The sequence below is a fragment of the Calonectris borealis genome, chromosome 2, assembly GCF_964195595.1.
Source record: "Calonectris borealis chromosome 2, bCalBor7.hap1.2, whole genome shotgun sequence".
NCBI classification, from domain to species: domain Eukaryota; kingdom Metazoa; phylum Chordata; class Aves; order Procellariiformes; family Procellariidae; genus Calonectris; species Calonectris borealis.
This window is the reverse complement of record NC_134313.1, coordinates 163631842-163656100: the sequence shown is the minus strand read 5'-3', so window position 1 is coordinate 163656100 and position 24259 is coordinate 163631842. Positions and strand designations below refer to the sequence as shown.

The 24259-nt window shown below is 38.0% G+C and overlaps 1 protein-coding gene across 36 annotated transcripts in view; it reads right to left on the bottom strand.

The window, feature by feature from the left end:
• Positions 1–24259, bottom strand: part of KMT2C (lysine methyltransferase 2C) — a 203131-nt gene that overhangs the window by 54565 nt on the left and 124307 nt on the right. For 22 of the 36 annotated variants that reach the window (XM_075144199.1, XM_075144194.1, XM_075144189.1 and 19 more), the window contains 9 exons: positions 21725–21844; positions 19173–19289; positions 14691–14792; positions 14408–14512; positions 13064–13245; positions 12129–12293; positions 11415–11524; positions 5784–5849; positions 4119–4331 (listed from right to left, as the gene is read on the bottom strand). In XM_075144199.1, the coding sequence (XP_075000300.1) occupies positions 4119–4331; positions 5784–5849; positions 11415–11524; positions 12129–12293; positions 13064–13245; positions 14408–14512; positions 14691–14792; positions 19173–19289; positions 21725–21844 (1180 nt within the window). The remainder of the gene's footprint in view (positions 1–4118; positions 4332–5783; positions 5850–11414; positions 11525–12128; positions 12294–13063; positions 13246–14407; positions 14513–14690; positions 14793–19172; positions 19290–21724; positions 21845–24259) is intronic. The other 14 variants (XM_075144190.1, XM_075144191.1, XM_075144208.1 and 11 more) reach the window with 7 other exon arrangements.

The following is a 24259-nucleotide window of genomic DNA, read 5'->3' as shown; positions in this document are numbered from 1 at the left end:
GTGATTTCTGAGAAACTGATTGAGAATGACTTTTCAAATATGAGATTTTTCAGAAGAGTGATAGATATTCATACTCTCTAAACACTTTTGGGAAACCCATCCTATCTATACACAAAGACCCAGTACATACATACATTTCCTGTGAGATGATGTCTACAGAAAACCAGAGAATAAATGCTATAGTTACTATATGTGAATCAAAAGTTTTTTTGACGCCCCTTTCAGAAGCCCATGTTATCGCATTTTCTGAGTGTCTGAGCAATTTCTAGCCATACATCAAGGAATATGGATACAATTTAACAATATATACTTCTTTTTGTTTACTGTCCTCCTAAGTTTTGTTTGGTAGGGCTTTTTTTTTATTGAGAAGACAGACTGAAAAACTGCAGCCTGCACTTGGAAGATAATGTATAATGACTCTTAGTTTGGAGGGTTCTTGACTTGAAGCTGCGTGACTGACTGTCCTGGTTTTGGCTGGGATAGAGTTAATTTTCTTCCTAGTAGCTGGTGTAGTGCTGTGTTTGGGATTTAGCATGAGAATAATGTTGATAACACACTGATGTTTTAGTTGTTGCTAAGTAGTGTTTAGGCTAGTCAAGGACTTTTCAGCTTCCCATGCTCTGCCAGGCACACAAGATACTGGGAGGGAGCACAGCCAGGACAGCTGGCCCAAACTGGCCAAAGGAATATTCCATACCATGATGTCATGCTCAGAATACAAAGCTAGGAGAAGAAGGAGGAAGGGGGGACATTCGGAGTGATGGCGTTTGTCTTCCCAAGGAATCGCTATGCGTGATGGAGCCCTGCTTTCCTGGAGATGGCTGAACACCTGCCTGCTGACGGGAAGTAGTGAATGAATTAATTGGTTTGCTTTGCTTGCGCGCACGGCTTTTGCTTTGCCTATTAAACTGTCTTTATCTCAACCCACAAGTTTTCTCACTTTTACCCTTCTGATTCTCTCCCCCATCCCACTGTGGGGGGGGGGGGGGGGGGTGAGCGAGCAGCTGTGTGGTGTTTAGCTGCCTGCCAGGTTAAACCACGACACTGACTGAAAGCACACTTATCTATGCAGAGGAGTTTGACTTATATAGTAGAAAATTCAGCCCAAAGGAATTACTCAGCCTTGAAGATGAAGACTGTAATTTTGAGTTTGAGTTTATATTCTGTGGGAAAGCAGGGTAGAAACAGATGTAAAGTATGATGGCATTAAAAAGCCTTTGGTGTTGAAGAGAGAGTGAGTTAATTCTGTTTCTGATATCCCCAAAATGTCAATATAATAATGACGTTACATCTTCATTTTATTTAAAGCTTTTGAAGCATGTTAAATACACTCTCGCCTCTGAAAAGATATTGGAATTCCGATTCCCTGCTTTGCATTTAGGTATCATTTATTATACCTATATAATTTTGGTATAATTCTATATGGTCTAAAACCACATGCAGTTATAAGAGGGAGAAATACTGTTGTAACAGACAGAGCTGGACTCTTTCATACCACTTCTGCTGTGGTAAAACTACAACCCTTGCTCTTCCACAAGCTGGGTCACAGACCAGACCTTCCCACCGATGAAGACTTTTCTGAGTTCTAGTGACAAAGCTGGTGGCTTGGCAAAGGCAGTCCCCACTAACCACCACAGCCAATTCCCTCCTCCCCTTAAGAGCATGGCTGAGCCCTCTTTGAAATGTGTCCACTTCTGGCAGAAGAGAAACCCGCTTGAGTGCTAATGTGTCCTGCTACACAAAGCAGTATGCCGAATGCTAAACCCCACAGTGGTCCTTCCCATTTACTTACAAAGCATAGCTCTACAAATAGTAGCAGAAGAGCCACATTAAGCCTACCAAAGCTGAAGCCCCCACAAAGTGAGCTGAACTTTCAAGTGGAGTCTAAAATGTGGAACACACGATGAAATGCCAAACCTGATAAAAGCCTATAGATGAGATAGTAACAAAATCACCACGAGCCCAGTTTTCTCAGATACAGCCTCTTTTTTCCACCTGGAACTTTAGGGTCGAAATAAGGGTTATTCCTGTTTGCCTGGAATTACTAAACTATGTTGCTCCAATCAAAGTTGTGACACAGCTTTATTCATCCTGACGCTCATACAAAAATTTCAGACGATCAGAGAACAGGCACTGATCCACTCTACAGAGCACATGTAGAGCTTCCAGGAAATCCAGCCTACCTACCATGCATATGCTGTGCTGTTACCATCACATATATGAATGTGCTCTAACTCTCAAAAAGGCAATGAAAGGTGATCAGAACTGAAATTAAAGTCTAGAAGGTTTGGCTCTCTCTTTCATACTCTGCTATTACATTTATATATCTTGTTATCTAGTTGAAAAGGGATATCTATAAAAGCCAACAAGCAGATAATGAAGTTAGACAAAGTTATATAGAAAACAGGCACATGTTTGTAAAAGTAAAGATGATTAACCACTGAAAAAGAACAACAAGTGGTTAATTCTCTATCTTCAAAGCAAAATCTTCTCTATGCCTTCAAACCAAAACCAAAAAGCATTTTTTGCTTTCAACAACCCACCTGATGGACTATATGAAAGTATGAGATGAAATTTAAGTCAGTGTAATTCTAGGATAATGTACCAAACCCCTAGTTAACTGTTTTAAAGGTTATAAACAAATAAAGAGAAGCTAGTATAAAAAAAATGCACTTCTAGTCAACAGCAGACAGTAAGAATGTCCTAATCAAACAACAGGAACAATACTTGTATCAACAAGTTAACACCGAAACTGCACTGATGGTTAAACTACCCAGTTATCTCAAGTACACTCTCTGTATCTAAAAAAAGCTTCTTATGACATTTAATCTGATTAACAACGAGGCAATGTTGCATAAACAGAAAGCATTTTAGACTGTGGTGAGGTGGGGTGCCTATGTTCCTCTGTTCCTCTCCTAACAGACACCTGCATGACTAATGTAATGACTTTCACACCTGCCGTTTAAGTAAGCCTTTCCCCAGGCTATGGATTAACACCTATTCTACCAACACACTTATCAGGATGTACAGCCAGACCCTGGCAAAGGGGACAGGAGAATGCTATTGCACCATGCTGGCTGCTGTTTCTAGTGTTGAAGAGCAGGGATTTGAAGAGTGGGTCTGGCTGCTCCTACATGCTTTTCCCACTCTCATCTCCCACCTTTGGTCTCCTCTGGCTGCGGCTGCTGTGCTTGCTCAGCTGTGAGGGAAGCAGATGAGACAAGTACTGGTGGCTCTGGGACATGTGGATCTTTCCCCATGTCTAGACTTGTGGTGGAAGGAGGTCTCCCAAGGGCTTTTACCATTGTCTGAAATGTCATCCCCATACACAGGGATGTGTTTAGATAGGCAAACGTTAGCCCAGACCCGTCATCTCTCATCAGCCTTGGAGGCCACAAAAATACTGTTAAGCCTTCCTCTCCCTCCAGACTACAAGCATACCCCATCCTGGAACCCAAAATCCTTCGGTAGGACTCTACATACAGTGTTATCTACTTGAACTAGAGGAACATCCAGAATTCACTTCCAAACTCAAATTCTGTCTTAACCCGACTTTGGAGATGAGGACAAACAAAATGCTCGTCTACGGAAATACAAGGAAATTTTTTTTTTTCCTCGGATTCTCAGGTCAGCCCACCTTATTTCTTTCAGAAAAAAGAAATACTCTCAGCAAAGAGCTTTTTACTCCACTTTCCCCTTTGTTTTAAATACCAGCTTTACAGTGATCTAGATGTTGCTTTGCTGAGACAACGTTACCACTTTCAAACAGTGTTTGCACTAAATTTGAGAGCCTCAAACACACTTGTGCTCGGTGAGTGAACAATATTTACCCTTGAGTAACTCAAGGATTAGACAAAAAGGCAACTTGTATTTCCAGTGTTGCCAGGCTTAGAAAGGTGAGTTTCCTATACGATGGATGACCCATAAACAGAACAACAACAAGAAAAATCCCTGAAATGGACAACAACGAGCCATGACTATTGTTCAAGTAATTTCCATAAAGCATTCTGTACAGAACATAGGACTATCAGTGTAATAAAAACTCCCAGGGATATCTGCAATACACACGTGTACTGCAACACTCCAAGATACAACACATGCCAAAAGTAGACTGCTACCTCTACTGTCATCCATCTCCCCATCTCTTGAGTGTTCTGACTGGGCATCTGGGGGTGTCTGAAGCACAGCCACACTGTTCTGATTTATAATCTTCAGTTTAAGCTTTGGTTTCGTCCGTTTTCTTCTCGGTACTGTAACAGTTAGGCTCTGTAACTGAGACATGCCGGATTCTGTCAAGCAGACTCCATCCTGGGTGTATGTCTTCGGTGGGTCTATAAAAGTTAAATGAATCATAACAGCAATATAAAGCTCTTTAATTTACAAGTCTTAGATTTTCAGGAATAGCACTTTTAAGAGTTAATAATCCACATGTATGGAGCTGATTCATGAGTGAGGAAATTGGTATAAATAAACCAGAGATATCTGATACTGTCTTATACATTACAGTTACAGCTTTATAATTTAGAGTCTGATGTCAAATCCAGCAACAATCCCTTATATTGCTACAAAACAATGTACATCAAGGATTCATTAGAAAGAACGATTTGATTATGGAAACTGGTGCCTTCCAGGGTATTTCTGTACCCCTGGCACTCACAGAAAACTATGCAAGTCTTACTTTGCTTATCAGCCAAGGCCCTCATCCAGCACTGTACCTTCATCATATTAATGGCCGAAAGCCTCCCAAAACTCTTGCTAACTCAGGCAAGTTATGAGCCCTATTTTACAGGCAGACAAAAACCATTTTATATCAAGTGAGCCGCTCAAGATCAAACTGGAAATCGTGGGTAGAACCCAAGTCTCCCAAGACCTGCAAGACTGCTTCTTCCTCAAGTTGTTACATACCAATTGAGTCTACCGATAAACTCTAACATTCCTTAATTCACCATCCAGAAAGGCGCTGCCACCTGTGCTGGGGCCCTGCAAGTAGAGGTTTGGGAACTTCCAGGGAATTACCAAATAATGAAGAGGCTGCAATGATGCTTTTGCTCTTTGGAGCCAATTAAATAATGATTTGATAACACAGTTTTTGAAAACATATAAACATCATAACTTCTGTTCCCTTTAACCAAAAATATTTTCTTATGTAACATCTCACACCTCAAAACACAGCTGGTTCTGAACACAATTCTTCCCAGACGACTGTTTTCTTACATTGAACTAAAAAAGTGTGTTTGCTTTAAAAAAATCACGTACTCTTTTTCAGATTGAAAATTTGAAGGGAGAACCTTCTCTCAGAACTACATTTGTGTGGTATCAAATGGAAAATATTCTGACATGATGGAAGCTGTCCTAACATGATGGAAGCTGTTATGAACTATCATTATAAAAAGTGACTTGTGAGTAGGCTTGTCAAGATTATAAATTCCTAGCACAAACCAGACAAAGCAGAAAAGTTGTGTCCTCCTACAGCTCGAGCCTGTAAACATTTGTGTACATGCTTGACTCAGCCTCACTGTGCTATCACCGCTAATATTAAGGCAAGCAACTAAGTCTGCAGGATCAAAGCATAATTTAAAGTAATTATTATAGTGCAGGTATGGCAGGCAAAGGAGAAGACAGACAAGAGAATGAGAAAAAAAAATGAAAAGCATGCTGCAGTAACTGAAGGATAGTTAATGCTGTGTGTTATAAAATCATAGAAAAAGTAATTTTTTTCTCATGTAAAAATATACCCTTAAAATATGCTAAATGTTCAAAGATTAAGCATTTACATTCTTTACCTAGTTCTTTTGATTTTGAAATAATCTGAGCTCCAACTGATGAATCACAACAGTCCAAAGAAGGCACTGAAAAATATAAGGAAAATAATTTCAACTTTTAAAAATGGTGACTTGATTTAAACTGAAACTATCAATTAATTTTCCTTCAAACAGTTCTATTTAACTCCCTAATTTATACTGTTGGCAACATTCACGAGCACCTTTAAAATAACGTGCTTTTCAGTGCCACAGAAGATGTAACTACAAAACAAGCCTGATAGAAACTGAAGTTCCCCAAGTTCCAGAGCCAAGAATGGCATTGGAACAGCACTGAACTCGATGGTAAACGATCTCCTTCTACTGGACCAAGGGCAAATGAATACACTGGATCTACTGGATTGGAAAGTAAGCTCTACGCTAGTCATGACATCCAGCTTTTGCTGACCTAAGCGTGAAAAAGGGGAGGGGTTTCAGAATTGGGTATCGACCCAAGGAGGGGCAGGCAGACTCCGACAGCTTTACATACAAGATTCCAGCTGTGTCTATGCTGTCAGGTCTCTTATACAATACATATGAGAAACGAAATAAGGCTGATATATCTGGGAACAGATGAGACATGACTTGTTGAAGTTAGATAGGGTAATTCTTATTCAAGATAAGAATATTGATAAATGGAACAGCAGAAACTCAATTTTAAAACCACAGCTTGTGCACTTCAGGGAAGCACTGCAACAGTGTGTCTGAACAAATAATGATCAAAATGTCCTACAACACTAGGCTACTCTTGTTGTGGACAGAAATGCTCTTCCCATCTGCCTTAATTACAATAACCGTAATCACACTTCACTAACCTGTGATGTGCAGACTAGACTTTTAATATTAGTAGTGACTTTACAGAGATTATGTAGACAGAGTAAGTAAAGTGAAAATTAGAAGCTTCTATCTCACAAACACTGAGAACTAGAATCAGAAGACCTGTTAGTTTGGCATGGTTAGCGTTACCATATAGTCAAGTTTACCCACACTTTTTTCTTTTTTTGCCTAGAAATCTTATCCATGCTGAATTTAAGACTCAGACAAACATCTGGAGTATCTATTTTGCATTTGCCATACAAGATGAGACCACTGAGGCAAAGCTCATGTGGGAGCTTCAGTGTTTCTCAGACATGTCAGACCACTGCACGTGTGCTGCTGCTGACCATCTCACACACAATATCACAGAGTCGGAGGCAAGACTAGGAAAAGTACAAAAGCTTCCAAGCAACACTTAAATTCTTTGCTAAATACAAGAATGAATACGAAATCTAGAGGATGCTTTCTAAGCATATAAAAAAATTTAAGGAAAGGGAAAGTCTGTTTTCAAAAACTATAGTCCTTTAAAAGTTTTATGTAAGGTGTAACTAAAGTATATGACCTACAGAAAATCAATATTCCATGCAATTAGTAAATGAAAGGAGCCTGTGAGAATTACTGAAAAACTGATATGCAGGAGTGGAAGGAAAAGACAAGGAAGAAAAGTAATTGAAAATGAGATTTTGAAAGAGATACTGAGCTGGAGGGAAACAAAAAAATATGGGACAAGCTGCAGGATGGAAGATACTCAAAAGCACTGAACTGAGACAACAGAAAAAAGGCAGATTGTAAGAAATACTCAAAGTGGAATAAGATGTCATCTGTTCATTTAATTGGTTATAATTTCCAAGATGTTTTAAGACAGAGATAGCAATTATTGAATTGGAATCTAAGGTAAACAAAAATTCAGAAAGACAGCTGTGAATGGGAATGTGAAATCCTTATTTAAAAGTCAAACAACAGGGAGCATTCTTGTGGTGCAGGTCAGACTGAGAACCACTTTAGCTTTGGAGACTGAATAGAGTTGAAATAGTCAAATAAATAAGCTGATAGTGGCAGAGGTGAGGCCTTCAGAGACTAACTCTCAAAAGCTGCACAAACAAACAGTGTTTGAAGACAGTATCAAACAGACTTCCAGAAAAGGAGCTAATTAGAGTGCCGATTAAGGATTAAAATCAATAAAATGGATAACAGACAGAGTACTGTTAGAGAAAGACTGTTCAAGGGGAAAAAAAAATAAAAATTGAACAAAAAAGTGCTTTCTGAGGCACTTAGCTGAAGTTTAACCAAAATTATTATGCTTATTTGCAAAAGGGTTTAAACATGCTGAATAACATACAGGATTTAGTAGCTTCAGTTGAAAACAAATAATTGCACAGAATACAATACGATGGAAGAATCACAGTTTCAAAAAGAAAGGGAGTTGCCATTTGTAAGGCTGTAATAGAAAAGAACAATTCTAGGAATAAATTAAATCAGCATAAGGGACAGAGCAAAATGGTTAATGTAGAAACACAACACTAACAGAGCACTATTGGATGCCTGCATAACTGTGTGCATGACGCAGGGATTTCTTTGTAAATACAGTAACTTACAAGAACATAAGAGTCGACACAGTACACGTGCTAAATAATAAAAAAATTCAAGAGTTAATTTTTTAACGTATAGTATTATGTTGCTTTTGTATCCTGTATTTGTAAACTACATAGAATTAAGTTTCAGAACGAAGAAAAATTTAACTCAGTTTCATGAAAATTGTACAACAGAGCTTCCCAGCCATAATATGTGTATCACTGGCAGTATCGAGCATCTCTGAATTAGTAAGTGATATGAACTCCTCACTGCCTCTGTGGGCATGCTTACTCGAGCCACAAGAGGAATACATGCACATGGGCAGCTACCAGAAACTGCTACCAGATCAGGTGTAACCAGCTAAAGAAAACCAGGCTGAGCTGGTCCCTTTGCCTCCTGCAGAGAAAGAAAAACAGCACTAAGGAGGAGGAAGCTGGAATATGTGGATGGAGAGAGAGGACAGGAGTAAGTGAAGAGGGGATGAAATCTGCAGATGGCACATATGACATACAAGGGCAAATGACAGAAAGGCAGAAGTGATGGCAAGATGGTCGAGAATGCCTTGTCTAGGAGTGAATGTAGAGGAGAGATGCACACATCTCTCCTGAATGTGCAGGAATTATAGCACAGAGGAAAAACTGCTGCTATCTAGAGCAGCTGCTAGTCATTGTAATATTCAAGCAATCTAAATTAGAAAAAAAATTTCTACAAGGCACAGCAATACACTGGGGGACATATGTTGTAACTTGAGACCATACTAAAAGGAACCTGATGAAACACTTATCAGAGATGATTATTTCAAAAGAATCTAGTAATGAAGGTTTATGGTATACTGCTTTGGAGCAAATCTTACCACATTCCGGCTTTTGATATTTATGTACATTCAAGAAGAAAAAAACTATTTCTCTTTTATTTCTGTTTCCTGAAGAAGGTAACATTGTAAGATTATCAGATATGCATCTGATATTCTTAAGATGAGATAGGGAAGAGCTCTTACAAATTTAAAAGTTTCTACTTTCTGAAGCGAGAAAAATGGAAGCTCTTTCTCAATACCTACATGCTAGAAGTATTTATTCTTTACCAACAGTAAACCTGCAATGTATTGGTAATTTACTAGGTTGAGGGGCTCTTGCTTCATCTAGAAAGAAAGTAGTTTAAAAGCTTATAATAATACTTGCAACACATCTGTGACACATCAAAGGGAAAGAGCAAGAACCATCCCAATAAGAATCCCACAATATGGTACATTTTAAGAACTTTCTACTGTTAACTAACAGTTGTTTCTTTAGGTTTATCAAATGCTTATTGTTCTCATCTTGAAACAAAAAAATTATAGAAAATTTTCAAAGGAATTGTAGAAGAATTAATGAAAGACCGAAACATTTAATATAAAAGTACATGCAAGTATTTCTATGAACATGCATCCGATGACATACTCAGACATGCAACTCTGCAAATGTACACATGTTAAAGAGGTATTATACATACTGAGTCAAAACATGAAAGAATAAGAGAAACTTGTTTTATAAAAAAAAGGTGAAAAAAACCTGCAAAGAAAGCTTGGGAACTCCCTAACAGGTCTTGCAGGACTGGTTCCTATTCCTCATAAGATAAACCTAAGCAACACAACTTCATGAAGGTGTGCAGGAAGGACTAACTCAGGGGCCAGCTTATGCCTGGAAGAGAAACATCTCTGATATCATCTTGTGAAGTTGTTCCATCTCACGTATTATGGGCTTTAATTATCTCTAAAAGGTAGCTCTGCCAGCTTGAAAGAGAAAGAAGAGGCAGTATTTCTTACTGCCCAAAAGCTTATTATCAAAATAAACAAAAATCTGTGTTATATCTGCAAGTTTCTTGGTTTTCCCACTTACAAAACCTCTTTCTTTTTTAATTTGTGAAAGCAGATCTCAAAAATGAAGTGGCTTGTAGAAATACATAAGCGAAAGTCATTCTTACTTATAATAGTGATAAAAGTGGGATACTTGGAAGTGCTCCACAACCACGTGTAGCTGATAAGGGAGTATATAAACTTTCAAGGTCACCTCAGCAAGTTACAATTATTGCCACGCTGTTATGAGGACACACCGGTGTAATGCTCTATTGAACTTTTCTTGGCAGACGTCTCGAACACATGCCTCATGATACCTTCAGTCCTGATCAGGAAAGCCAATTTTACTGACATCTTCTTGGTGGATATGAATATTTCTTGTAACATTTGCTTAGGTCTTGTACCTTCCTCCTACCATACTCTCATGATACGTCAAGAAAGGGTTAATGTGAATACTTTAACATCTATTCCTCTAGGTACAGGTGTCAATGCTCTGTTAAACTAGCAGACCGAAGCAGAAACTCCCCTGAGTTGACATGCAGAGAAAACAGACCTGGGATACCACCCTCATAGCAAGTCTATAAATCATGTAATAGGCCAATCCAATTGCTGACAGGCCACTCACAATAACATTAACCAGTACCATCCCACAGAACCAGATGCTGTAGCTTAAAGAGAAAACTGCAGTAACCTCAGCTCCTGAAGTACCACTGCTATAGAACTATGTAATCCAGACTAATGAAGTAGTTGGTATATATATTCACTGATAACATGCGTGGAGAAGAGCAAAGTTCATCAGAAAGAACTATACATTTTAACAAGAAAGTGGCGGCTCCTGAGCAGAAAAGTACGGCGACTTCTTTTAAAGACTGCAGCTAGAGAGGGAAGCACTGGCCTTAAATACTGGGAGAGCTGAGGGAATGGCATTAATAAAACATGAAGGAGGAGGGGAAAAATGCTTCTAGGGACTGCTGTTATAGCTACTGCTGCTTCAGACAGCCTCAAAGTACCGAAATATAGAAAGTTTTTCTGCTTAGAATTGATTTTCAGATTCTTCTGCAGTTAAGAATTTCAGAGAACTCTGCTTTCTTCCTTCCACTTGACAAAGTGAGACGTCTTTTACCCTTTCAATACCAAATGCTTTTAGTCATTTACCCAAATTATCTTCAATAAATCTATCCAGAATTCTCTCTGCTAGGTTTTCTTTGGCCTTGCAGCCAATCAATAGAGGGTGTGAAAGAGCTGTGGACACTTCCAGAAGGGCCCTTAAAATAAACATGAAAAAATCTTACTTCTACCATGAGCCAAATCTCCACCAGAGAAAAGAACCGTAACACATTCCCAAACCTATTTATTGCAGTGTGCAATCCTGCCATTGGTTTCAAGTGTCTTCTTACCGTTTGTTGGTGGTATGTATGGCCTACAAATGGTACAGTCAAAACCCATATCAGCTATGTTTTCCACTTCCTCCTCTGTGTTTAAGTTCTGACAGATTGCATGCATCCATCTAGAAATTAAGTGGGGGAAAAAATACAATTTAAAGGAAATATGTGGTGTTTTAGGAGACCCAAATATCAGTAAATGGTCCAAGTAAATGTGAAATACTTGTTTAATTTAAATTCTTTTAGGGAGAAATGATGAATCAGGTTCTCCGTATACAGCATTCCCCTACGGTGGTGTGTGTTAAATACTGTATATACAGTATCAGATTACCTATTTCCCTTCACAGGAAGGAAATTTCTATAAAACGATGTCCCGGAAGCATATATGTCTTACTATTATAATTTTCTCCCTATATTGCAATCATTTTAACTACTTCCTTATCATAGAATATAATCTAGATTTAGCCTCACAACAATAGTCTTGTGAGGTAAATTAGTTTTATTTTTACAGAGAGGGAAAATGAGGCACAGAGTGATTAATTAATTTGCCCAGAGTCGTATAATTAAGTCTGTGGTACAACTAAGAACGAACTAATACGAGACTTGAGACTCAGTCCAGTGCTCTTTACCACAAGACCATTCCCTTTATCTTTACACTTTTACATTACAGGAAAAAAATTAAAATAAGCCTTAAACAGGAAAAACCTGTAAAATATTAGGAATTCTTACCGATCACATTGTCTACACTGAATTATAAGCTCTTCATCCCTGTAAGTGCGATAGCAGATTGGGCAGGTAGACAAACTTGCGCAGGGAGCACACTGTGTGTAATTATTTTGCCATTCACATCTTAAACCTGGAGAAGTTGCTCCACAGTGTCTGCACCAAACACACCTGCAGAACAGACAAAATGATCTATTACTTTCAGTTCACAGGAAGATTATTTTGTGGCTTTAAAACCCTCCTACTTAGAACTGGGTAAGTAATCAAGTTTTAGTTCACTAACCACTTTGGGGGTGGGGGGGAGAGGAAAACTCAGGTCAAACAATATTATAATCGAATGAAAATGTATTATTTAGATTTCGAAAATTACCAACATTTTTTATACTTTTTAAAGAAAGTTCCTACGTAAGAAGTCCTTTCAATCTGCAAAAACAGGCAGCTGGGTGTTTGTAACAGCTCAACAGGTCAAAGGAGTTCCTGCTTCCAGCTGCCACTCACTTGAAGATACGGAGAGTTAACCATGTGAGAGGTCTATTCTGTGTTTCACCCAAGTAACATGAATGGTTTTCAGAGGGTTTTATTTTGAGAACGATTTGCTGAAGTGCCCATTCATTTTTCCAACTGAATGTTGGAATGAACATATTCCAATGAACGTAAATTGGATTTTTTTTTTGGCTAAGAGTTTCAAAAGAAAAATTTTGTCCATCTCTACTTACTTGGTTTTTGGCATGAAGAAATAGTATTAAGAGGAGGTAAGAGTTTCCCTACTAAATTGATAACAGAATGAAACAATTCAAAAGTATTTTGTTTCCTTTGTTTAATACACCTGACAAATGCAATTAAAACATTATTACAGTTCAACTGACATTGCTAATATGAAGTGACAAAAAGAAACGAAAGAGGCCAGCAGTCAATATTTCTGACCCCAGAACCAAACACACCATTTGCACTTCCAGCCTCCCTTTGGAACTGTCTGCAGGGGTGGATCTAAGCAGTACGTGTGGTAGCTGATGTCGCAGTCATCACAGAGAAGCAGTCTTCCGGGATCTGTCGCCTTCCCACAGGCTTCACACACTGTGCACTCCAGGCACCTCCAACCTTTGCTAAGCACCACTTTAGTAATCTGCAAATGGCAAGGTGAAAATTATTTGAAAACTGCTCTATGAAGTGCAATTGTTGTATAAATTAAGGTCTGGCTAGTGGAGCACAGGATGCTCTTTCGTGCACAGTATCCACATCAGAAGTAGCTGTTTATCAATTAGACATTCTGAAGCTTCAATAAATGGGAATGGATTAAACAGAAAGGAACTGTAATTACTGACAGCTGGTACTGTTCCAGAATATAATTTCTTCAGATAAACTAGCATACCAGAGAATATATACTGCCCTGCCTCTACATGTAGGACAGTTTACTCCTTATAGGAGTAGCTGGTTCTGTAGGGAAGAAGGAGAACACATGGCTGGGGTTTTTTTCAGCTATGTAGTAAAGCCAGGATTCAGGTCGCTACAAATCCTGTATCTTTCCTAAATTACCTGCGATAACCAGTGCTGCGGTTTTAGTCATCTGAGGCAAATAACTATTTATTGTAATTAATATATAATGTAAGAGTAGTATATAAACGCAAAGCCAAATTATAGTTGTATGAAATACGCAGATGGCATTTAGTAAAGTACATTTAAAACGAAGTTTTGTGACATGTTTAAAAAAATCCCACCTTTACGTATATGTACTTATATAATAAAGAGTGTATGGTGTATATATTGCAGTAAATAGCTTATTACGTGCTTGCTAAGTCATCTCATACCATTCAAATTTAATTTTCACACATTCTCTCCTAGACTAATGAATGTAAAATGTATTAATTAACCACTCCAACTGCTGTCAATTTTGACAGCCAACAGACAAATTGAATCAACTAAACCTTATATCCCTAGTAAATGAAGATACATTAGAATTTTTTCTTTGTTTTTAATTCTGCTTCTATTTAGGTTTTAAGCTTATATCTCAAACTGTTATTTTAACCAACTGCTGGATAATCAGTGCTATTTATGGTTGTGAAATTACAAAAAGGTTAATTTCTCTTGAGGCAATTCATACTATAAAATGACATTTAATTGAAGTCTTTCACAAGTCGCATACAAATAATGGTCACATTAGCTGATGAACATCTAACAAGTTAATGACTCCCCTAATTACCACAAAACCAAAGGCAGCATAGTGCTATTAAAATACAATATGAAAGAAGTGTAATCAAGTAATTTTTTTATGTAACAAAAGCACTCACCTTAATACTGACACAGTATGGATGGTAACACTGACCACATTGAGAACAGGCAAGCAACCTGCCCTCAGCACCTTGGCCAAAACTCCCACAAACTACGCACATATCCTGAAATGACAGAAAAAAGCAGATTTTCAACACATGCCAGACACTAAATTCTGAAAACATGTGACTGTAAAGTCCAACTAGCTTGCTGTATAACTTAAGTCCTAACAAGGACATTCATTTACTTTTTACTAATTAAAAGCAGAGAAACAAAATGAAAGCATCTAACTATTATCCTAACCTGATGGAGAGTGAACTTGTCACTATTAGAGAAGAGGACAACTGTATTATGCATCGAGTTTTCTTCCTCATCTTTGTTAGATGAAATATCCATAGTTGTGACCTATTAAAAAAACCACACCACATAAATAGCAAGCACATCACATTTTCTAAGACATGAGACAAGATGAAACTTATTTTCTAAACGTGTTAATTTTTTAATAGTACCAGAGAATACAAGCTTTGCAAATATTTATTCATACAGTATGAACTTTCATAAAAAGTTACCTTCATCCGAAATTACTATATTAATTCACATTTTCACATCAGTACAAGCATCATCACTATTTCAGTTTTACAGACACATTCTCTTACTCTCCTTTGTTCCCCTTTACACATTACCCCATTGCACTTTAAAACGGAAATGGAAGGAAAGAGGTAGTCTAAAACAAACAAACAAAAAAAATCACTAAGCAGAAACTGTCACACTGACCAACATATAAACACTGAAGTTCTTCTCATTGAAAAGTCAATTGCAGCAACATACTTTTCAGTATTAATTCAAAGAGCAACTGCAGAAATGGAATTTGTCCCATATTGCCTAAAATGTGGTTTAGTTAATGTTCCAAGTATGTTAGAGGAATAAGCAAGAGTTCTAAAGTTTCTAGAGTTAAGACACTCTCTGTAAGCAGTTTCTTTATGAGGCTTATCTATCTTGCCCATAAAAACTTGCACTGAACTTGAAACGGCTGTTTTGATCTCAATCCATAAGCTCTTACTGCAGTCAGTCGTTCTCCTTTTGATCAAGCGATTGTTACTCCAACCTGCCCTTTATTAATTCAGTGTATACATGTACATATAGCATCTCAGGAAGAAAAAGAAGAAAAAGACTTCTGTTTTCTGACCGTCTTCTGACTTTCATGCAAATCTTGATATGCAGAATTTGCTATCCATGAATTTAAATTAACAGGCCTAACTATTTACTCTCTGAACCAGTAGCAGCCATGGAAGTTTGGAAGGTAAGAGCACACAGTTCTATATAAAAGAACAAATGCATGATAGGGAAATGTAACTTTGTTTTACCAGCTGTTTTAATTTTATAAATGTGGATTATTTTAAATACTGTTTAAATCTTACACAGATAGCTTTGTTTAAATAATCATTTAAATATTTTACAAATCCAAACATCACTCTAGAGACAAATGTAAATACCGTTACAACAGCTACAGGAACCCTTCCGATACACTGTTGCTGAAAATCAGTGTTTACTGAGAAACAGCTAAAAAGGGAGTATATCGCTAACGCGTTTTAATTACTGTATGGTTGAGAGCACTGCAGCTGTAACTAACTAATTAACCAAAAAACACCCAAAACACCTCTTGATACGTTCACGGAGAGCTTTTCGCTTGCATGTATTTCCACAGGTTCCACAAAGTTCTTGGAATTGCTTGTATGTACAAAAGAGCAAATTTGAAGGACTGAATCACTGCAATTTTGATGCTTGCTTAATGCCAGCCATGACCCAGCTTGGGTTAACCTGTAGCCACCTTCTTCCCCACTCCCAAGATATACCAAGATATTTCCAAATTTGTGTGGTTGTCCACTGGCCATGATCCCATGCTGAGCAAGAAGCAGTTTGTGCAAAGGGGCTGAAAATACTCCCATTTCAAACACGGATCTGGCAAAAGGCTGGTCTCTTGGTATTGCTACCTTCATCTACTCTATCACAAGACAGCCACAATCTCTGCTCTAGAACTCTGAAGCTGCCATTTACACAGTCACAGCATCACAGCATTGACGAGTCACAGCATCAAATTTCTGTAGGAAATTGTGGATGTCCATTTCGTATTTATAGCAATTTACCTAACTCAATATCTTCTGTTCAGCTACAAAAATGTTTAACAGTTTGTTCTATAAGACCCAGCTTCCCCTGAAGTACAAATTTGTGCTTTGTAACACAGAATCATAGAATCATAGAATAGTTTGGGCTGGAAGGGACCTTTAAAGGTCATCTAGTCCAACCCCCCTGCCGTGGGCAGGGACATCTTCAACTAGATCAGGTTGCTCAGAGTCTCATCCAACCTGACCTTGAATGTTGCCAGGGATGGGGCATCTACCACCTCTCTGGGCAACTTGCTCCAGTGTTTCACCACCCTCATCGTAAAGAATTTCTTCCTTATGTCCAACCTAAATCTATCCTCTTTTAGTTTAAAACCATTACACTCCTTGTCCTATCGCTACAAGCCCTACTAAAAAGTCTGTCCCCATCTTTCTTACAAGCCCCCTTTAAGCACTGAAAGGCTGCAATAAGGTCTCCCCGAAGCCTTCTCTTCTCCAGACTAAACCACCCCAACTCTCAGCCTTTCCTCATAGGAGAGGTGTTCCACCCTCCTGATCATTTTTGTAGCCCTCCTCTGGACACGCTCTAACACGTCCATGTCCTTCCTGTTCTGAGGATGAGGTTAATTCTGTGAATGCCTCCAATTCAATAAGATACCTATGACTTGCTTGACGTACATGTTTAAAATTACATATTTGCTCTCAAATCTTGACCATCCAAAGTTTTAAAAAGGGAACAATGATAGAGGCGTTTGTTCCTTTCGCAGATCACAAATACCAGAGTATTCCAAGAAATTATATAGGCAGCAAGTGGCACAATGCTGTATAAACTCAAACAGATTGTATGTAAGAACACAAAAAAGCAGCTCTAAAGAGAGTCTGAGGAATTACTTCATAAAGACATAAAAATGAGCAAGTGCTTCTCTGAACATGAGGAACAGGATGCCTCTCAAAATCTGCAGGGCTGATTGATAATCAAACTTTAAAAGGAGTGTTCAAAGAAGCCAAGTCCATAGCAGGAAAAATAACTATGCATTTTTTGCAGTCCAGGTTTCCAACAGTTTTTCATACCAAAATCCCTCTTCTTACAAGAAGCAGACCAGGACTGTGTAAGATCTAAGAGTTTTAAAAGGACTTCAAGTATGAAATAGCTTAGCTATCAATTGCAGTGAGCAATAACTTGTTTAGAATCACCTCAGTGCTGTAGGAATGGGAGGCAGCAAATGTAATTACCATTTTCTCAAAGGTTTCTGGGGGGAAGCTGTGTAGCGTACAGAATATCTGACATTTGATCGTAACAGAGAACTTGCAGACACATTGATATATATTATATTTTGTTAAAGAGTCAAGGAAGCTTTAATTATGGTAAATCAGCACCTATCAGAGCTCTCTGAAGGAGTCTGCAAGCCTGGGGACAGGGAAATCTGACATAACTTTGTTAACAAATTCTTTTGGCAAAGTCTTTCACCAATGCTCCTTAAAAAAAGGTAAACTGACAGAATTAGAGGAATGGTCCCTATATTGACACAAGACATGAAATAAAGAGTAGAATAAATTATCAGTTTTCTATGTGGGAGAATAACACTAGTGGAAATCTGATAGGGATGTCTGCTAACAGACTGTGGTGTTCAACACACTCGTGTGCAATCTGAAAAATCAAGCAAGGAGCAAGGTGACAAAGCTTGCCAACAGTATTAAGATATTCAGAGTAATAAAAAACGAAAGACAGCTGTGAAGAACTGCACGAGAACTTCATGAAGCTGAGTGCTGGGCTACAAAGAGGCAGATGAAAGTCCAAAAAGTAAAAAAATGAACATGACAAAACAACTGACAAGGATGATCAAAAATATGGAATAGCTTCCATTCAAGGAACAACTCAAAATACTGGGATTCTCCAGACTAGCAAGGAAAGAGTGGAAGGAAAAGGAGGAGGAATGATGGAGATCTATAGAAACTGAGTGGCATGGATGGAGGAGGTGAACAGAAAACAACTCTCCACTGTCTCTTCTGTAAGAGCACTAAGGAGCAGACGATGAAACCAGCAGGCAGCAATTTAAAACAGCAGGCTGATGAGCTGTAGAACTAAAAAAGGTTAACATGGTTTCCAAAAGCTTTTAGAAGTGAGTAACAAATTCATGAAAGAAAGCTCCAACACAGGCTGCCCAAGACAAAGATACCACCTCCTGTTCAGCAAGTCCCCAAAGCACGAACTGTTGAAGTGTCTCCTTCTCTAAGCCTGTTCAGTTTCTGCACTCTTCCCCCAGTACTCGGTTTTGGTTCCCTGGGTAGAACAACCTCTGGTCTGATCTGCTACAGCTGCTGTTACATCCTTATGTGCAAGCCTTGCTCTCCCCTTTTGTGTTGTTCCAGTGAGCGCTGCCTTTACCTAGCGTGTTTTCCACCCAAGGAAGTGGAAGGAGTAGTCTAAGACTCCCAACAGTTGTCCCTTTAAGTAGCAAGAGCAGCATAAAATTGCTTCAGGTCCATTAAGCTACAGTGCTCTAGTTCTTCATCACAAACACTTGGTAATAGTCAGGCTTTATCAAATACCTCTGCTTTTTAGTGCTCTTTGGTTTTATGCAGTATTTTAATACAAGAATTATAGCTGAGTAAAATTATGTTACATTAACAGACTGCAATTTGACTTAAAAATAAATGTTCTTACCCCTGGAATGACTACAGTCCCAACTCCATTTTTCAGTTTTGATCTACCTCTGCCACCTCTTCCTGAAAGACCAGCACCACGTGGCCTCCGCTTCCCTGGGAATCCTGATCCACGGCCCTATTCAATATAAGATAACAATTTAAATGCAATCTGAAGTTCTTTTATTACATGGGATTCAAATTTGTTCAATGCATCTAGGGAAAAACATAAGTAAAAAACCACCCTATGATTTCAAGTGAATATGAGCACACTAGGCCATAGTCATTAAGTCACTGCGCTGTGAAATACCTTTAGCTACTTACATGACATAATATGATCACCTTTATCACCAGTGAAAAAGCAGCCAAAACCAGAAATGTTTATTTTCTGCTCAGGAATAACTGGAAATACAGAAATGTATTTTTTTTTCACAGTTGTGAAGTATCCAAAATAAATATCCTCTGTTCTATGATTCATTTGTCTTTTCTCTTTAAACAGTCAGCTCAGACAGTCATGGGACTTCTGAATAGGGTCTGGACACTTGATTACTTGCAATCATAGATGCTTTTCTTACGCTATGAATAATCAAGTGAACACTGGAATTTATTAGGACCCAATCCTGCTCCCAAAGCGAAGCAGGAGCTGGCTTCCACCAAACTCTCTTAATTCAGCAGATACAGAGAGAGCATTTTATATTAATTGTATCAATTACACTCAGATCAACACTTCCCATAATATGATGTTTTTCTTAAAAAATATCCACTTATTTTTAGACAGCTTCTTTTTCCCCTTTCCTTATTTTAGATGCAGACGTACAGTTGCAGTAGTGTGTGCTCTGGAGTATTCACAGGATGTTCAACTACAATTAACTGTGGAAAAGCAAGTATGTTTTTAATAATAATTACCTGATATTAATACTGTGATTTAGTTTGAATTTCATGATTTTTTTTTTTAAATTTCAAAATGAACTAACCACAAAGAGATCCCTAATCCTCCTTAATATTTTTCCAGACAGAAAAAGAACATATTGACAATGTCCCTCATTTCTGGCTGGTATGTGAGACACCTTTACAACATGTTTCAGAGCCTCTGTGCTGTATAAATGACGATAATTATGGTATCAAATAAGCACCTTTCCTACTATGAAATAAGCAATGAGATTATTTATTGCATTTCAAATTTGTGAAAAATCTCGGCTCCTAATACAGCCTGACTCCATCCACAAAGTATCTAGATACGGTGTCTGTATCCAAACGGTTGCTGGAATCTACTTTTAATACCAAGACAAAAGATTTACTCAATAAAACAATGTTGACAGAACCACAAAGCTCCTTGGGGACGGTGTAGCCAACAGACATGAACAGTCTCTATTGAGGGAGACAGGAATTCCCTGGATGGAAAGCAGCACTATGGGCTCAGTATTACCAACAGTATTTTTCAAATATGCCAACTCCTGTTTCAAAGAAGATATAGAAGTTTATGGTCATAATTAAAGGGAGAATCCAAGCATCCCAATGTTGAAATTTTATTAACATCCATTCATTAATGGAAAGAGAAATTAAATTGACTTACTCTTACCCAACGAGATAATGTAACGCAATGCTATTTTAGGAAGTGAAAGGAAGGATGATACTGATGGCTGAAGTATTTATATGTACTAAGGTGAAACAAAAAATGTTGCCCTTACATATATATGGAGTTAATACATATGCACACACAGGACATACAAGCGTCAATTTTTTAAGATGTAAACTCTTCTGGTATGTTTCTTATTTTCTCTGTTTCAGACTAGGTATCAGTATTGTTATTTTCACACAACTAGTAAGAGGAATAAGCACATACTTGTATCAATGTTAATGCTGAATATTAAGCTGAAAATTAATGCTTGAAGCAGCAAAAGCTAAGCTAATGTCAAATTAAAATAAAATTAGCATGAAAGTTAAAGTGAGATGAAAATAAATCATTGGGAAGCTATAACTATTTGTCAGAGTTTCATCATTTAGCTTTTTTGCCTTTATTTAAAAATAATAATTCCACTTAAGTTTCTTCAGGTGTTTTTAATAGTAAACATCACTGTGGATACCAGCTTTGGTCCATCTAATCAGGTAGGAAAGTTGTTTGTTATTCCCCCATAAGCTAAAAATGATGTCACTTTGAATCCACTCTGCAAGATTTCTCCACAGCAACAAATTCAGGCCACCCTTCAGATCTCTGCTCCTTTCCGTGCCTGGCTTACCTTACTGCCAGTCTTAAGGACATTTTCCTTCTCAGGTAATTTATTTTGACAGCTACATAAAGCCAACCACAAAAAGTGAAGTACTAAACACACACAAAAAATTGGTAATACAAGCTATTCTTTGCCACTGAAAATCAGGGCAATGCCATCATACTGTACACTCTGGAAAGCATACACATCTTTTAACCTGAAAGCTCCAGAGTTTCAGTAATTTTTAAAGGCCTTAAACAGTAATACAGTGGAAAATTCATTCAGTTGTAAGATACAGAATTTCATCACTAGTCTCTACAGCAGAAAAATAGCAATGGATACATGAAAATAAATTCAAATTATTTACCACTTTGATGCTCCAAATGGCACTGCCAGGAAGCTGTCTGGATTTAAAAATGTCCCGACCTTCTGAAATGTCTGGGGACCAGGAAGGTGGGCTGACTGTATTATTGGTACTCCAAGCCCCCTAGGATATGGTAGGTGAGAAAATAGATGTATAAAACTTCGCAACAGAAAAAAAAAAAAGAAAAAAAAAAAGGAAAAAAAAAAAGAAAAAAGCAAGCAACAAAAAAAAATCTGAAAAGCAAAGCACATGCAGGCATAGGCATTTCGACGTTAACTTAAGTAGTCAATTAGTTCACTGAGTGAGAGGAAGGTGGGTAATTTTTAGGTTCTCATTGAAACATACACTAAACCAAATATTAACCTCAAACTGACGGTTAAGTACAACAAATTGAGTTTTATAAACACAGCATAATACAAATTGAAAGCAAGCAATCGTAACAACAACAAATTATATCCCTAAATTTTATTGCATCCAATGGAGACAACAGTTGGAGATGGTAACATCCCCTTTTACACCTCAAATCACATTTTAGAAGAACAGATGGCCTTAGTTGGCTTTTGAGTCTTAACTACTGACAATCACAGCAACAACTAGTCTGAGAAGCACGTGAAACAAAAGGAATATAAATAAACTATTAAAAAAAAAAAAAAAAAAGAAAAGAAAAACAGCCACAGTAGTTAACAAAGTACCTCTTTCCTGCAAGTTTGCCACAAATAAACCATTATAAAACTCCACTACTAAGGTTTTTTCACCCCAGTGTTCTCATGTTATGCTGTGGTATCAAATTTTAATACGTTATAATATACATGTAATAACATACATCCATATGGTGTACCTACAAATTCTTCTTAACCAATTGATTATTATGCCTATTTATATAGTTCCCATCATGGTGAGATATTGTATAACTGTCACAAGAAATATGGCAAAACAAGAAGAAAGTGCTAAGATGGACAAGAAAAAAAAAACACGCTTAAGTTCCTCATACACATTAAAATCTGTGGAAGACTTCCTCGAACCCTGACTAAAGACTGCAGGAGATAGCCATCAAAATAACTAACTTCATTCTAAATTTACAAATTAGAATACTTAAAGGATAATACATTTTCCTAATTCTAAGTTTGTGAGAGTAATAAATAATGAATACCAAGACGAGAAGTAAAAGAGATGAAAAGTATAGGTTTACCTTCTCGAGAATGACATTCAGCAGTAGAATCACACAAATGATACAGAATAACCTCATGCATACTAATAGTCCCAACTACTCACACAGGCATAACTGCTCACACAGGCAAGCCCAAACACATTTACGCCTTTGAATACTGGTCTATACAATAATAACCATTAAGAAAAATGAGACAGCTTTGCAAAATGTGGTTTTTTTCCTGAAATGAAATGTTCTCCATCAAGAATATGTGGGAAACAGTTTCTTTGGAATTAACAACTCATCAAAACATATATTCATCTCAGACTGTAAATAGGTATTTTGCTAACAGCTGCACTGACTGCAAATAGGGCTACCCCTCAACTGATTTCAGGCCAGAAGGATCACGGGCAAGACCTCCCTAATCCATGTAAGGCACAGCCAGGTTAGCTCTATCTGATGAAGGTGAGTACGAGCCAACATCTCGCTTACCCTCGAGCAGATGAGGAAAAGCTCATATGACACCTTCTGCTTGCAGAGATGGGTAGACAGTAACCTACGGTTGCTCAGATAGCTCAGATAGTATTCAAAGTGGCACAATAGATCCAAAAGGAAAAGTTTGTCAGCGACCTAAAAGCCTAATTACACATAAAAGTTGCATTTTAAAAACATCAACATCGTCCAAGTGGTACAACCCACAGTGTGGGCACAGTGGTATTCAGTATAAATCTGCTTTCTAGGAGTTTAGCTATGCCTGCATGGGAAAGGGAATATGGACAATACAGCACTTAAAACAAAACAAAACAAAAAAACCCCACAAACCCACCAATTTTGGCCACACAAGGGGATACTTAGACACACAACCTACAAACTGCTTAGTGGTCAGAAGATTTTCTCTGTGTTTCAACTTCTCATCATTGTCCTCCCTCTGCCAAGGTGCTTCCAAAAAATACTCCAGCTGAACTGCTAGTGCCAGCAACTGCCCCCCTGCACTTGGGTTAAATGAGTATGCTTGATTAAACAGCTTACACTGCAGGATTTTGCTATCCCTGGTTTTTGCCTGACTTCAGTTAGATGGTCATCACGCAGACAACTCAGCAGATCAAAAGGATCAACAACCTCTAACAGGGGAATAGTGTGGAGCAGAAACCTTCTGCACCTGCAAACCTAGAGATTTGGGACGGGAGTCCTTGTTCACATCCAGGACATAAGGGTGTAATATTCATGACATAACACGGGCACAACCGCACCAAGTCAGAAACGGGCGGAAAGAAAGCAAGCGAACTTCCATAGAAACGGAGTTTGATACACCTGCCCAAACACATTCCTGGGGTGACTCCTCTGAAACACATGTCACTCTCTACCTGTGCTGAACCACCCTGGGCTCCCTG